Source organism: Anabrus simplex, chromosome 1, assembly GCF_040414725.1.
Source record: "Anabrus simplex isolate iqAnaSimp1 chromosome 1, ASM4041472v1, whole genome shotgun sequence".
NCBI classification, from domain to species: Eukaryota; Metazoa; Arthropoda; class Insecta; order Orthoptera; family Tettigoniidae; genus Anabrus; species Anabrus simplex.
The window spans coordinates 481,674,631-481,689,457 of NC_090265.1; the positions used below are offsets into that span (position 1 = coordinate 481,674,631).

A 14,827-nucleotide genomic window follows, 5' to 3' on the forward strand; every position below is an offset into this window, starting at 1 on the left:
TGTTCCTGAGACATCTTTTGTGAAATTTTTCAAGCATATTTAAGTGACAGCTGTAGGTTGTCTGCATCTCGTATCTCTAAAAAAATGTTGGGACTACAATAGATTTGTGCATTAGAAGTTTGGTAGAGCTATTGGTTAACATTTTACATTAATTTAAATTCTTGCTACAGCATCTGCTGGCTGACACAGAGACAAAAAGTACCTTATAAATTTTGGTTAGGCATGAACCTATTCTTTATAGAAACTTATAATTAAAGACAGAAAGAAAGAAAGAAAGAAAGAAAGAAAGAAAGAAAGAAAGAAAGAAACAACCAACCAAACAAACAAATAAACAAACAAGGAAATAAACAAACAAGGAAACAAACAAACACACAAACAAACAAGGGATCATTTTTTTAAGGTCCATATGCATGGTTTCTAGCTGGCCCCACAGTGTAGGAATAGTGTGCCTGCCTCTTACCCAGAGGTCCTGGGTTCAATTCCCAGCCAGGTCAGAGATTTTTACCTGCATCTGAGGGCTGGTTCGAGGTCCACTCAGCCTACGTGATTACAATTGAGGAGCTATCTGATGGTGAGATGGCAGCCCTGGTCTAGAAAGCCAAGAATAATGGCCGAGAGGATCCATCATGATGACTACACGACACCTCGTAATCTGCAGGCCTTTGGGCTGAGCAGCGGTCGCTTGGTAGGACATGGCCCTTCAGGGCTGTTGCATCATGGGGTTTGGTTTAGTTTGGTTTGGTTTGCATGGTTCCTAAAAATGGAGATAGAACCTTTTCAGTGCACTAATTGCTATGGCCAGATGAAGGTTTTGGGAAGTAAGTACATTTTAACATCAACTTCAAAACCTCAAAAACCTCAAAATCTCCCTGTCACTTGTTCACTGCTTTTCATTTCTTATATTGACCTGTTGGGTTCTTTTCTCCTACTGTGTTCCTATTCAGGGATTTTTACCTGCATCTGAGGGCTGGTTCGAGGTCCACTCAGCCTACGTGATTACAATTAAGAAGCTATCTGATGGTGAGATGGTGGCCCGGTCTAGAAAGCCAAGAATAATGGCCGAGAGGATCCATCATGCTGACTACACGACACCTCATAATCTGCAGGCCTGCGGGCTGAGCACGGTCGCTTGGTAGGACATGGCCCTTCAGGGCTGTTGCACCATGGGGTTTGGTTTGGTTTGGTTTGGTTTGGTTTGGTTTGGTTTGCATGGTTCCTAAAAATGGAGATAGAACCTTTCAGTGCACTAATTTCTATGACCAGATGAAGGTTTTGGGAAGTAAGTACATTTTAACATCAACTTCAAAACCTCAAAAACCTCAAAATCTCCCTGTCACTTGTTCACTGCTTTTCATTACTTATATTGACCTGTTGGGCTCTTTTCTCCTACTGTGTTCCTGTGTTCCTAGCCTGTATTCCTCTTTACTTTTTGTCTCTTCCCTTTTCCCGTATATATCTGGCGTTCCTTTTTTCCCACATTTTCTATATCAAGACTGAAGGACTGTCATAAGGGTGCCTCAGAGCATGCTGATGCCCACCCTCTTGATGTAGCTGGGAAGCAGAAATTAGTTTGTTGGGGGCTAAAAAGAAATGGATGTAGAAGAATTGCGATGATGAGGAGAGAACCTATTTACTTGAAGATGGTAGTATTTATGAAGATACGAGTATGGAGATTGTCCTTGTCCTTTTGTAGCTTCATGTTTGTCCTTGTCTCCCTTTCTATTGTACCCTCTTGCAATGCTGACTTGTCATTGTGTTTATCCTATTATGTGTTCCTATTCAGGCTGAGATTTTTTATATGCAGACAAATCTATCGACATGAGAGAGGTGAATCTGAGCAGTCTTAAATACTACTCGCCTAGAGAAAATCAAAAGGATAGGAGATAGGAGACTGGGTAAAATCGCATCATGCACCAGTATGGGTGAAGATAGAAAGAAGTGTAGAGGAGGTAAGGGATGGGAATACAAAGAGGATTTTAGAGAAGGGTGGGAGCTACATTAAATATAAATGGCTGGAGAATACAAAACGAGAACTAGGCAACCTTATTGAAAAGGAGCTACAATTAATTAGCTGTGGATGGGAAGTAGCATTGAAAGAAAATAATATTGATAGAGCCTTGGATCTAATAGAACACCCAATAAAGAGGGTCCCATGGATAGACCAAGGTAAGAGAAGAAAGAAGAGAGATGTGGGAGGATGGTATAATAAGGAATGAGAGGTATTAAGGAGAACAGTGATGAAAGCACTAAAAGATTATAGAATAAATGGAAGGAATGAAGAAAGAAAAGCTTTCTGTAGATTAAGGAAAGAGTACAAACTTAGAATTATCGAGAGGAAGAAGTTATGGACAAAGCAACAAACAGAGTTGATAAATAGAGAATGCAGGATGAACCAAACGGAGAGAGTCTGGGAAAGAATAAACAAAATTAATAAAGGATGGGGAAGAGGTATGACAAATTGAATATTGATTATAACCAGCGGGTGATATACTTCAGTGAATTATTAGGAGAGAAGGCCAAATGGGAGTGTGGAGATGGGATGAAGGTTGTATGGAGAAATAAAGAAATCTCAATAGAGGAAGTACAGAAGGTGTTTGGTAAACTTGGGGTAAATCGGCAGGGGAAGGTGGGGGGGGGTGAGAAATGGTATAAACAATTTATTTTGGAAAGAAATAATCAAATACAGACAGATGGGGGAGGGAATAGTAAAATTATTTAACAACATTTTCAATGGTGGTAAAGTACCAAAGGAGTGGGAATTCAGGATTATTTGCCCAATATACAAAAAGAAAGGGAACCAAAACTTCCCAAGCAACTACCAAGGGATAACTCTGCTAGACTCACTGAGCGAGATCTACACAGGAGTTTTGGCAAATAGATTGAGGTTTTGGGCCGAAGACAATTTGATATTATCAATATTTCAGTGTGGATTTAGGAAGGGGAGGAGGACAACAGATAATATTATGACAGTAAAGATGATAATAGAAAAATACCTAAGCAGGGAAAGAGGCAGTGTATATCTAGTGGCCATAGATTTCAAAAAAACTTTCGACACGGTGAGCAGAAAAGTGCTAATAAAGAAATTACAAAGGATGGGAGTCTCAGGAAAGATGATTTGTGTGATTGAGGTGATATACTAGAATGTATATTGATGTATCAAACTAGAAGAGAATCTAATTAGTAGGCCGATAGATTGCAAGATTGGGATGAAGCAAGGATGCAAATTATTGCCGATACTATTTTTATTATTCATAAATAACATACTGGAAGGGCACAGAGAAGAAAATTGGGCAGTGCTGATAGTACACAGACTAGAGATCCCAGGATTGATATTTGCTGACAATGTAATTCTAATGGCTTTAACAGGAGGGGGATTACAGAAAAGTTTGAATGAGTTGTCAGAATATGCAAGGAAATTGGCACTAAAAATTAATAGTAATAAATCAAAAGTGTTAATTATACGTAAGAATAGGAGGAGGAAAAAGGAAGGAAATTGATGATACAGGGAGAGAGCATAGAAGAAATGGATAAATTAGAATGTCTAGGAGAGCTGATAAACAGAAGAGGAGGATGGGAAGATCATATTAAAAGAGATAAATAGAGAGGGATTGCAACCTCTCTGTGGTTAAAATTTTCGAGGCAAAATTCCCGAGGATAAATTATAAGATATTGGGACTAGTGTTAAAGACAATAGTGCTAAGCAAAGTATTATATGGGGCAGGATTATGGGGACTAGAAGGAAAAAGGGAGATTTTAAATCAAATTATATGCAAATTTAGTAAGACAATTATGAGATTACCAAAGTGTACAGTGAATGTTGGGGTGATCTTAATATGTGGAAAGTATTTAGAAGTGGAATGCGTTAAAAGAGTATTGAACTATTGGATGTGACTGAAAAGAGTGGAGGGAGGCTTAGTGCTGCAAGAAGCTTACAAACAACAATTGAAAGGTATGGGTATGGAGAGTTAGTTGTCAAAACTTCAAACCAATGTCGAGAATGTGGGAATGGGTTATATTTGGTTTGAGATATGGAAGGGAAAGGGTAGTAGTAGCCAGAGAGCGCTGACAGTGAGAATGAAAGATATACAAATACAAAGACACATAGAAGAATGCAGGAATAGAGGTTCACTTAGTCTATTTTATAAGGTGTTTCAAGTCTCCAAAATAAATATAAGATATAGGGAAAGAAGGATGAAAGGGGGTTTACTATGGTGGCTCATGGAGCTATACAAAAATAAGGGATGGATTAGAAATAAAGAAAATTCACAATGTATTTTGTGTGGGAATAAGGCTGATGACCTACATATAGTTGGTTACTGTAAGGAAACAGAAAAGTTAAGGGAAAAGTTCCTAAGTACTAAGCAGCAAGAGATGTGCAGGCAAAGTGACAAACAAAAAATTTTAGCATGCATATCTAAATAGTGGAACATTGGAGGAAACTCGAACAAGTATTTCAGTGCAGTCAAAAAATTATGTTCAAGAAAAGTGAAAGATATGGTCTTATAACTTAGTGGGTTAGGGATATAATAATGTGTATAATAATAGGCTTTGGAAGAGCAGGAAGTGTTTACGTAGTCGCACAAGCGGTCCAGAATTTAAATAGAAAGAGGACAGTACAAGAAGAATAGAAAGATGGACAGTATGCACAATTGAAATAAAAATCTTGTAGGTTCCACCTTGTTCAATACAAATACACTGTTATTAGATGGTTTTTACAACATATATTTTATTGCAGAACTAGTTTCAGCACTCATTTAGGCACCATCATCAGCTGCATAATAAGTAAAGAAAAACTTGGAGATATAACAATATAAAACAACATATTGATATAATTAACTCCTTAATATCTATTTAATGTTTAAGTTTAAAACTCTAATTTACAACAAGATAACCCCTGTGAGTCGAAAATGTAAAATCTCGTCTCATAAATACTGAAGGAGGGCAAGTGTTGATTTATTTAATAATGCAGTGATGATTATGATGATGATGTCTGTTCAACTTTTTTTTAAAGCATGTCTGTAGTCTGTTTGTGATCATTGAGAAAAATATATGATTCTTACCTTAGTAAGGGGTATACCAGCTTTAGTATTAACATTTAGGATATTAAGAGTATCACTTGTTTTCTGGAGGACAGGTGGCCTTGACAAATGTTCTCCAATTACAAGTCCTGAGATGTCTGAACTGGATGGCTGATTAATGTTGGTTGATTGCTTTTGTTTGGAGACTCTTGAATGATCTGAAAGTCCTGTAGAAGTAAAAAACAATAATTGTTATATTACACATAGAGTACTGCAAAACAATGTCAAGTGAAGGATTTAACACTTAGCACCTTATGGTGAGTGGTCATAATTCTTTACTTCCTCAAATTTCTTCTAGGCTGAGTGGTTCACTACTGGCTATTGATGGTTATGAATTTCATGTTTTTGGTCTGTATTGAACAATATATAAGTAATAATAATAATAACTTAAATGTTTCCACCTTTTCAATACAATATATTCACAAAATTACAAAATTATACGGTACTAGTTTCGACCCATCTAGGGGTCATCATCAGCCGTATTGGAGCAAAGATCATTTGTGGCAAAATCCTAAGACAATATTATTTTAAAGAAGGCAGGCTCAATCCCGGCTCTGTCTGGTGGTATTTGAAGTAGCTCAAATGTGCAAGTCCATGTCGGTAGATTCACTGGCATGTAATGGAACCCCCATGGGACTACCTTCTAGCATCTCATTGTCGCCAAAATCCGTAAAAGAAGTTAGTGAAACATCAAATTATTATTATTATTACTATTATTATTATTATTATTATTATTATTATTATTATTATTATTATTATTATTATTATTATTATTATTATTATTATTATTCCCTATCCAAAACAAAACAAAAAAAACCAAACCCCATGGCACTTAACACCCTTGAAAGGGCTTTGGTCTGCCCAGTGATCGCTGCTCAGCCCGAAGATCTGCAGATTATGAGGGGCTGTGTGATCAGCACGACGCATCCTCTCGGCCATTATTCTGGGCTTTCGAGACCGGGGCCGCCATCTCACCATCAGATAGCTCCTCAATTCTAATCACGTAGGCTGAGTGGACCTCGAACCGGCACTCAGGTCGAGAGAAAATTCCCTGACCTGGCCGGTAATTGAACCCGGAGCTTCCGGGCAAGAAGCGGGCATGCTACCCCTACACCACGGAGCTGGCATCCTTCCCTATCCACATTTATAAAACATATATAACCCTCCTTACATAACAGCAAAGTGATGGGCTTCATTTAATTAAGAGTTTAGTTAGTCATTCTGTTGACTATAGTATTGACAGCAGATACAAATCACAGTATGTAGCAAATACATGTTGGAGCTTCAGCAACCATCTATAGATGGTGGGTTATATTAACTTTAATAGACACTCTCAAAAAAACTGTTAGAGAACTGTCAGTATTCTTTAAAAAACATGACCACAGTTCAAACCAAAAATTATTTTAAAATTTACAAGGGCTGATTTTTTTTTTCAAGTTCTGATAGACCATAAATAATAGACGTATTGAGATAACTAGATGATTTTATTACCAAAAGATTTGTACATTCTTACTTATTTTTCTACATACTCACCATGATGGTTGAGGCATTTGTCATAACGAGAGACCAGCTTTCCTATACCCTCTGCAAATAAGTCTGCTGACAGTGAGCTCAGGTAGGTCCTTACAGCGTCTTAAAGCTCTTTGTTGGTAGCGAAGCATTGTTCCCCTAACCACGCCTTCATTTCTTGAAAGAGGTGAGAGTCACTGGGTGCTAGTTCAGGACTGTAAGGTGACCGGTCAAAGACTTCCAACTTGAACTTTCGGAGAAGTTTTTTTGTCACATTGGCTCTATGCGGTTGTGCGTTGTCATGGATCAGAACCATGCCAGATGAGAGCATGCCTCTTCGTTTGTTTTTTATCGCTCTCCGGAGGCGACGTAGGGTCTCACAGTAAACTTTGGCATAGACTGGCAGCAGGCTTCTTTGCAGAGGGTATAGAAATGCTGGTTTCTCATTATGACAAATGCCTCAACCTTCATTGTGACTATGTAGAAAAATAAGTAAGAATGTACAAATCAATTGGTAATAAAATCATCTTGTTATCTCAACACATCTAATACATCTGAACTTAAAATAAAAATTAAAAAACAGCCCTTGTATTTGATGTAGGGATGCACACAAGACCACTATTATGCTTAAGGAAATATCACTTTAAAATGGAATGAATATCAATTTGTTGCTTTTTATAATGTTTTTGTTTTGTTTTTAGGCTTCTTTTGATGGCTTTCTCGTGTTTTACAGAATCATACCATTTTTATTTGCCACTAGCTATATTACCTGGTAAGGGGCTGCCTGGCCGAGGTGGTAAAGGCGTACTTGGTTCGCCTGAAAGGACGTGGGTTCGAATCCCCGTCAGGAAGTTGTAAAATTTAAGAAATGAGATTTCCACTTCCGGAGGTGCATATGGCCCTGAGGTTCACTCAGCCAACACCAAAAATGAGTACCAGGTTAATTTCTGGGGGGCAAAGGTGGCCGGGCTTAGAGCTAACCACTCTACCCCATCAAGTGCTGAGGTTATAAATAGTGGAAGCCTTTATCTTTCACCACTCCCAGGGCCTCCATGGCCTGTATGGAGATTGCTTTGCTTTTTTATATTACCTGGTGCTGCCTGGGTACTTTATTGAATGTTTACTTTTAGGCTTTTTATTAACTGTTAATTATGTATGAAGTGAATTTTTGTAGAGTTCATTATTGTGACGACTGATATTTTGCAAATGATTTTGAAGTTTTAGAGTTATTGTTATGGAGGCTGAACTTCGACTTAAATGGCATGCAGAGTGTCACAATTCATCTCAGCGACCCCGAAAACTATTGATTCAGCACTAATATTGGTCGTCTTTTATTAGATTTACATGTTAACCCCTCCCCACCCCCTCATCCAGGGTTGTTCCCCCTCCCCCCACAGTATTTCTTCGTGATAGTGAGTCATATGTTTACCATGTATGGTTGAGAGCTATGCTGGAACATAACACAAATACACTATCATATCGGTCATTCTGGGCATTTTCTTTTTCACCTCTTCTCACCCCCATGCTCATGGGAGCTGAACATGGACTCAAATGGTGTCTGGATTGTCACTATTCATCTAAAAGACCCCGAAAACTATGGATTCGACACTGATATTGGTAGTTTTTATTATTTGTACATGTCACCCGCAACTCATCCCCCAAACCTAGAGGTGTCTTACTGCCTCGGTATATTTTTGAAATAGTAAGTCATGTGTATACCAAGTTCAGTCGAGAGCTATGCTGGAACATATACATTCATAATCTTGGTCATTTTGGACATTCTTTTACACCCCTTCTAACCCCCATTCCCATTGGGGCTGAACTTGGACTTGAATGATATCCAGAATGACACCATTCATCTCAGTGACCTTGAACACTATTGATTCAAAACTAATATTGGTTGTTTTTGGTTTTTGTATTTCATCCCCTCCCCTTGGGGTTCTAGGGGTGTCTTGGGGACACTACTTTTGATTATTTTTGTGTCTCACCCTGTCCCACCACCCCCACAGGGTTTGTCTCCTGTTAGTAAATCAGAAGTGTACCAAGTTTTGTTGAAATCGGTCCAGTGATTTGAGAGGAGATATGGAACAAACCCACATACATACATACATACATACATACATGCTCCAGTACTTTTTTAATGTTTAATTTTAGGATTAGGGCCGATGACCTTCGATGTTAGACCCCTTAAAACAACAAGCAACAAGCATCAATTTTAGGATTTGTGTTACAGGTATGAAGTGAACGTTTTTAGGTTTCTTTATTGTGACGTTGTTTAATATTTTACAACCTCTTTGTAGATTTAGTGTTATTGTTATGTGTTTAGTATAATTTTGAAATTATTTAGTTTCACGTTAAAGTTTGTCTTTTGCCCTTGGATTATCATGATATAGAGTAAGTTGATGTTGCATAGTGACAATCTGTCCATTAAGGTCGATCCAAATTACTTATCGTAAAAAAACTACTAATCAGATTTCATTCAAACAATTCGAACTCTCAGGGGTAATAAGAAAAAATATTGTGAAATTTTCAGCAAAATTGGTCCAGATTGTCTGGGAAGTAGATCACAGTCATGGCAGATTGCTATTTCCAAATAACAGGCAATGATTTGCCTAGTTACATGAACTTCTTAGTAAGACACGTACTTGATAAAACATCGCAGCATGTTCCCATCCTCCTATATACAGCCATGGTCATGAACTTCCTAACAAGAAAGGTGCTTAATAGAACATGGTGGCATGTTCCCATCCTTATACACAGCATTTCTTACTGGACTATCATGATACAGAGCAAATCGCAGTTTGTCCATCAAGGTTGATCCAAATCTTGGTGCGGCTTTGTAATTAAATTAATTACATAAAATTACTCATCATAAAAAACTACCTATCGGATTTCATTCAAACCACTTCCTAAACCCTCTCATGAGTAATAAGAACAAATTGTGAAATTTTCAGCAAAATCAATCCAGTAGTTTTTGAGTCCATTCGAGACAAACAAAGAAAGAAACATTCTGTTTTATAATAAACTAGCTATAGTACCCAGCATTGCCTTGATAGTTTTTCAATGTTTACCTTTAAGATTTGTATTACCAATCAGTTATGTGTGAAGTGAATTTCTATAGAATTCCTCTTTGAGAGTACAAACTAGAGGAGGACCAAAGAAGAAGCCGGTAACGGTAATCGACTAAAACCATTCAAAATCATTCATAGATGTCTCTGATCAAATGAAATCATACTTCCATTCCATTTGACTGTCCACGAGAAAGCCTTTCTCATGGACAGTCGAGATTTCTTCTGATGACACAGAGCACAGTTCTCTGCGAAATGTAAAGAAATTCACCTTATTTTCTTGACACGGCATAAGCCCAAAAGCCTATACAGTATCATGCATTAGTGTTGTTTGTGTTAGGTATTGTCACCAAGCCTGGTAGGATATATAAGGGGTGTGAACACATTAGATGGTGAGTGATGACTATGAAGGAGACAGAGATGCTGTGTACTCATGTGAGACAGCATTATCTGCACCTGACAGAGTTTGAAAGGGGCCTCATTCTGGGTCTCCATTTGGCCAATTGGTTAAATCATGCAATATCCAGATTTGTGGGGCATCAGATATGACAGTGGCCTTGCGCTGGACTGCATGGGAATGTGAAGGCAGGCATATTCGTTGTCAAGGTTCCGGGTGACCACATCTGACCTCCACAAGGGAGGATCATTGTACTGTGCACCAAGCACATTGTAATCCCTCCACATCTGCGCCTGCCTTCCAGGAACAAGTAATGGACTCCCTGCAACATTCTGTGTCATCTTGCACCATTGATCAAAGACCAGCAGCAGCCAAACTAGGGCATTACCATCCCATGTGTAGGCTGTCCTTAACACCACCACACAAATGGCTGCATCTGAAGTGGTGCCATGATCGGGAAGCATGGATTGCTGATGAATGGAGTCACATTGTGTTCAGCGATGAATCATAGATCTGTACAACCCAGGATGACCATTGTCTGTGAGTATGGTGGCAACCTGGGGAGAGGTCCCATTCTTCCAATGTTTTGGAGAGGCACAGTGGTGTTTCTCCTGGCATTATGGTGTGGGGAGCTATCGGGTATGACTTCAGAGGGAACTCTGAGAGCACAACGGTACATCATAGACATCCTGCGTCCTCATGTGACAGTATTGTGGTGTCATTTTTAAGAGGCCAATGCTCGTAACACACACGACACTTGTCTCTATGATGCCAGTATAAATGGTCCGTTATTGGACATTACAAATTTTCCAGCTAACTCATTCCTGGTTGCCAGTGTTTCGCCCCAGTGTGCTAAGTTGGGCTCATCAGTTGGTAAACAGCACACCCACCAAGACACATGGCTAGTGCATACCACGGAGGCCACTGCATAGGCTACTTGGAGCCACTGGCTGTGCCAGTGCACTACGAGAGACTTTGTATCATTACTAAAAATTGATGCCTGCCTGGCCATCAGATGATATAGATGTTGATTTACTCATTTGGGACAAATGTTTCAGGTTCCCTATAGGAATCAACATTTATATCACTTGTCTCTATGAACTGTCTGCGTGATGTTGAGGTACTCCCATGGCCAACAAAATCCCCAGATCTGTCCCCGAAAGAACATGTGTGGGACCAGCTTAGATGTCAACTCTGTCCCAGTGCCAGTATCCTGGATATAAAGGATTAGTTATAACAGTTGTGGACCAGTTTGCCTCAGGAGAGGATAGAACTGCTTTATGACACCATTCCCAACCGAATCAGTGCAATCATCCACACTAAAGGGGGTGCAACGTCATACTGATGAGTGGGTTCGTACTGCCAAGTTCTTTGTAAATTTGAGTCAATTTTGTAATTACTGAAATAACATCACATACCCTCTCAACATGTAAAGTTTCATTTTGTTTCCTCCTCCCTTGTGGGTGCTACAATTGTTTTGTCAGACAGTGTATACACTTCATGTAGCTCGGGAGCAAAAATTTCCTGTGTGTTATATATGACTCACATGCTAACGCTCCTCTCTTTCACCTTTCCTGTCTGACTCAACTGGTCAACACTTGTTCGTATCTGGCCCCGGCAGCATTATGTTGGTGAGCCCCTGGTAGTCCTTCATTTTCACACCTTTCATAATGCCTATTGTCTTTTTCTTTAGACAAAATATATATTTATCAAACTGTAGAACCTCTTTCTCCTCTGATAAGAGTGGAAAGTTATTTTGCCTCACATCACACCAACACCACATTTCAAAGCTGTACAGTGGTACGATATTATGAGAAAAATATGTTGTTTCATGAATGTGTGGAATCTCTTTGCGAATCTGTGTTACTACAGTATCTACATTTGCATATGATGACTAGTGTTCATAAAGAATTGTCTGAGACTCTGAAAAAGTTATCATCCTGATACAGGCATATGCATGGTGGTGCCGTGGTATAACAAATTAATGTTCAGTATTGGTATTTTCTTAGTTATAGAGGTACTGAAAACTTAAATTCTTGGTGATTGATGTCTACATCTGTGATATACGAACTGGGATTTTTAAAGATATTATTTTGTTTCACTGTGTTAGAGATTGTAGGCTGGCTGGCGCCATAATTAAGATATCAAGTCTATAATTATGGTCAGACACCATGGTTAGCTGATTTAAGTCTTGTTGGTTGAAAAACTTTACTATCTGTATTTTAATAATAATAATAATAATAATAATAATAATAATAATAATAATAATAATAATAATAATAATAATAATAGTTATCATCATCATCATCATCATCATAACAACAGTTTACGTCCCACTAACTACTCTTTCGGTTTTCGGAGACGCTAAGGTGCCGGAATTTAGACCTGCGGGAGTTCTTTTACATGCCAGTAAATCAACTAACACAAGGCTGGCATATTTGAGCACCTTCAAATACCAATGGACCAAGGCAGGATCAAACTTGCCAAGTTGAGGTCAGAAGGCCAGTGCTTCAACCGTCTGAGACACTCAGCCCAGCCATCACTAGAATCTTGGCCAGCAGGGTAGGAGAGGTGGTGGTATACAGTTTCTAATCGCTAGATTGTGTACGGTACCGAAAGCCTGGGGTCAGTTCCAATCTTCTCCATAGTGTTCGTACAAAGTGAATCGAACGCTGTTGACGGCAATTCTTCCGTCAGATGGAGACGTTAAGCCTTGAAATGAAATGGCGAATGGCTTTTAGTGCCGGGACTGTCCGAGGACATGTTCGTTCGGCTCGCCAGGTGCAGGTCTTTTGATTTGACGTCCGCAGGCGACCTGCGCGCCGTGATAAGGATGAAGTCCCCGTGCCGGCGAAATTAACCAATGACAGTTAAAATTCCCGACCCTGCCAAGAATCGAACCCGTGACCTCGGTGACCAAAGACCAGCACGCTAACCATTTAGCCATGGAACAGGACACGTTAAGTCTTGATGCTATTCGACAAGAGTAGGTTACGTGCCGTCATCAGGTTTTACCCTCTCCCTTCCTATTATCATATATCACGTCATTCATTTCATATCATCGACTCCTCTGATGAGGTTGAGGTCAGAAAGGGCATTCGATCGTAAAAACTCGCTCCGAAGATTCATCTCACTTCATGCCCCAACTTGCTGAGAAACGGGACAATGATTGGACACACACATGTTAGAGATTCAAAATTGAACGTTGGCCTAAAATCTACGTTCCGTATCTTAATAATGTTCACTATTTATTTACTGGTACTTCAGCTGAAGGGCAGAAAATGTATTTTACAAATGTACCGTATTTTAAAAATGAATTTGGAAACCTGGAGATATGGGTTCAATCAATCAATCAATCAATCAATCAATCAATCAATCAATCAATCAATCAATTACTCAATCATTCAGTCGATCAATCACCACTGGTCTGCATTTATGGGAGTCGCCCAGGTGGACTTTGTACCCTTTGTTTACCTAGTCTTTTCTTAAATTATTTCCAAAGAGTTGGATGTTGTAGACAGTATTTGTTATAAATTTTAGATGATATCACCAACGTTTAGGACAGTGCTTGCCTAGGCCCATGAATCCAAAGACCACTGTAGTCCTACATACTCACTGAACTAGTCACGGTAGCGCAAATTAGACGTCTTTATTTAACAGACTCAACTCTTACCTTGAGTGGCGGTGTTTAAGATACCCAGAGATCCGCCAAAAAGACCTCCTGCCTCTACTGACGGGGATAGGCAACACAGACCCAGGATAAACAAACTCCACCACATCGCGCGCGGAATGAACTGAACCGAACTACAGTACCGTACCGCTGTCCCCACCAACCGTCTTTTATAGGTACTTCAGGTGATGTCATCGAGAAAACCCAGAATAGCTATCCCTTCGTGAAAGTCATTAGGAATTTCAACTGTACAGTATGTTTTCGTTTTTCTCGGGAAGTACATTGTCTGAAACGACTACCTAATTTATTCCTGGAAAGTTACATCAGTGGTGTTATGGTCATCCGGGAGTATAAATGTAAGGAAAATTGCTAGGCTGCTTTATTTTCAAAAGAGTTGTCGGATATTAATTCTTTTCTTTTTTTGCTATTTGCTTTACGTCGCACCGACACAGATATGTCTTATGGCAACGATGGGATAGGAAAGGCCTAGGAATGGGAAGGAAGCGGCCGTGGCCTTAACTAAGGTACAGGCCCAGCATTTGCCTGGTGTGAAAATAGGAAGCCACGGAAAAACATTTTCAGGGCTGCCGACAGTGGGGTTCGAACCCACTATCTCCCGATTACTGGATACTGGCCGCACTTAGGCGACTGCAGCTATCGAGCTCGGTGATACTAATTCCTAGCGACTCTTCGTTTTATTGAGAGTAGTCCTGTTGCTGTTATCGTCGTTACGTGAAAAAGGTTTGGGCCATCGTAACAGGATTGCCGTGTAGGCCTAAAATGACAAGTGAAAGAGGGACAACTTTTCTGAATTGATGTTGGATTCAGTTGAGAAGAATAAATAAAACCTACGTAGGGCTTACAAACAAGGAACGATTTTTTTTTTTTTTTTTTTTTTTTACATCCTTTAACATACTGTACCAGTCATAGTTTTCTGATTGCATCCAGCAGGTTCCGATTTTTCCAACTATAATCATAACATTTCCTACAACTAAAGTGTTTCATTTTATACTACAATAACAAGATTGCTTTAATCGATGATACCGGTACTTTTAATAAGTTACCGGTATATAGTATTTGGTTCATCAAACCACTGATTAGCGCC

At 39.3% G+C, this 14,827-nt stretch overlaps 1 protein-coding gene across 2 annotated transcripts in view; it reads right to left on the minus strand.

Annotated features, from left to right (window-relative positions):
• LOC136856979 (beta-1,3-glucan-binding protein) overlaps positions 1 to 13,851 on the minus strand; it is a 118,395-nt gene extending 104,544 nt beyond the window's left edge. For both annotated transcript variants that reach the window (XR_010858491.2, XM_067135301.2), the window contains exons 1-2: positions 13,726 to 13,851; positions 5,061 to 5,245 (exon numbers count right to left, since the gene is read on the minus strand). Coding sequence is in view for 1 of the 2 variants with exons in the window: in XM_067135301.2 (XP_066991402.2) it covers positions 5,061 to 5,245; positions 13,726 to 13,831 (291 nt within the window). In the remaining variant the exon portion in view is untranslated. The remainder of the gene's footprint in view (positions 1 to 5,060; positions 5,246 to 13,725) is intronic.
• Positions 13,852 to 14,827: the final 976 nt, after the last annotated feature.